This window comes from Pygoscelis adeliae, unplaced genomic scaffold (assembly GCF_000699105.1).
Source record: "Pygoscelis adeliae isolate BGI_AS28 unplaced genomic scaffold, ASM69910v1 Scaffold100, whole genome shotgun sequence".
Lineage (NCBI taxonomy): Eukaryota > Metazoa > Chordata > Aves > Sphenisciformes > Spheniscidae > Pygoscelis > Pygoscelis adeliae.
This window is the reverse complement of record NW_008824034.1, coordinates 1802124-1803494: the sequence shown is the minus strand read 5'-3', so window position 1 is coordinate 1803494 and position 1371 is coordinate 1802124. Positions and strand designations below refer to the sequence as shown.

The window sequence follows — 1371 nt, the reverse complement described above, 5'->3', positions numbered from 1 at the left end:
AATCTAACTGATAAGTGGAGGCCCTTTGTGATTTTATGCAGAACTGTAAAAATAGATGAGGTACAGCGTAATTTGTCCCCTGCCTCCTTAATCAATCTTGTATCTCCTTCAGTTACAGAAGAATTTGCTCCTGTTCCTAGGGAATTTGGAAAGATGGATCAGCTTTGCTGTAGCCAGGACTTGCTCTATGTGTCTGATGAAATTAGCATATGTAAAATGAAGAAGGTATGCTAATTCACTCCTGCTCATTATATTACTGAGAAAGGAACCCTGAGCAAATACAGCATTAATAATACCAAGCCGTGCTGCTTTTGTTGTTAGTTAGATGCTATAGGAAAAGATCAGCAGTTACCATCACGTGTTGCTAAGCTTTGCAAAGGACACGTCTGATTTCAGTACTTCTGTTTTTTCAGATTTGTGTCTCAATTCTTCTGTACCTTGGAATTTAAAATGGCCCCACAAACAAGTGCAGTTTTGTTCCAGAAAGGGTGAGACTATCATCTCTCAGTGTTAGGCACAAAGGAAGTAATGGAGTGTAGTGCTGGTAATCTTTTTCTGCAATTGCTGTTTGAAGTTCATAAATACGTGCTTTGTTCTACACACTGTGATTCAATTGTTAAATGCAGTGCATTGTTTTGCTTATATTTAAGAGCTAGAGCTCTAGAATTACCCAAAGGGTAAAAGTTCAACGCGGGATTTTGAAACTTTTTGGGAAGTCGTTTCCTCAGTTGCTTTTACTTTTCTGAAATAGTTTTAAAAAAATCTGTTTTCCTTAGCGGTAATTTGTAGGCAATAATGGCAGAGGGAAAACAACATGCATTATGTGTGGGAGTAATGAAGATGTCAGCTGAGGACATGTAAGTGTTTTAAAAATTGAAATATAACCTGTCCCACGTCATTATTCCTATGTTAGTTTGGAATATAAGCACCACTGTCAAGGTTACTGCATCCCCGTTGCAGCATATGTCGTTCAAGTACAGAATTTTTTAAGATTTCATTTTGTTGATTAATATTCAGGGAAAGAAGAGGAGGCAGGGAATATCTTCCCTACTTACTTGTTTACCAAAAGGAATCAAAATAGTTCTTTTCGTGTGAATATGGATTTTAAGACGCACAACATTAGTACTACCTCTGAATGTTAGTACTTCTTGCTCTCTGATCATACTTTCTCAAAGATCTTGCTGAACAAAGAAATACTTGTATAGAGTACTTACTACCTGGGCTGGGCAAGAGATGTAATTTGGATTTGAGGGGGTTGAAAACATTGAAGTGATTTTTGTCTGCAAGGGACAGCAGAGACTCAAGTCCTGCTGGTACTTGGTTGACCAGCTAGGCTTTCCTCTGTGGCCTTTTCTCTTTTTTTTTGCCTTG

The 1371-nt window shown here is 38.0% G+C and overlaps 1 protein-coding gene across 1 annotated transcript in view; it reads left to right on the top strand.

Annotated features, from left to right (window-relative positions):
• MCTS1 (malignant T cell amplified sequence 1) overlaps positions 1-1371 on the top strand; it is a 12307-nt gene that overhangs the window by 8174 nt on the left and 2762 nt on the right. The window contains exon 7 of the mRNA XM_009331202.1: positions 790-857. Within this exon, the coding sequence (XP_009329477.1) occupies positions 790-857 (68 nt within the window). The remainder of the gene's footprint in view (positions 1-789; positions 858-1371) is intronic.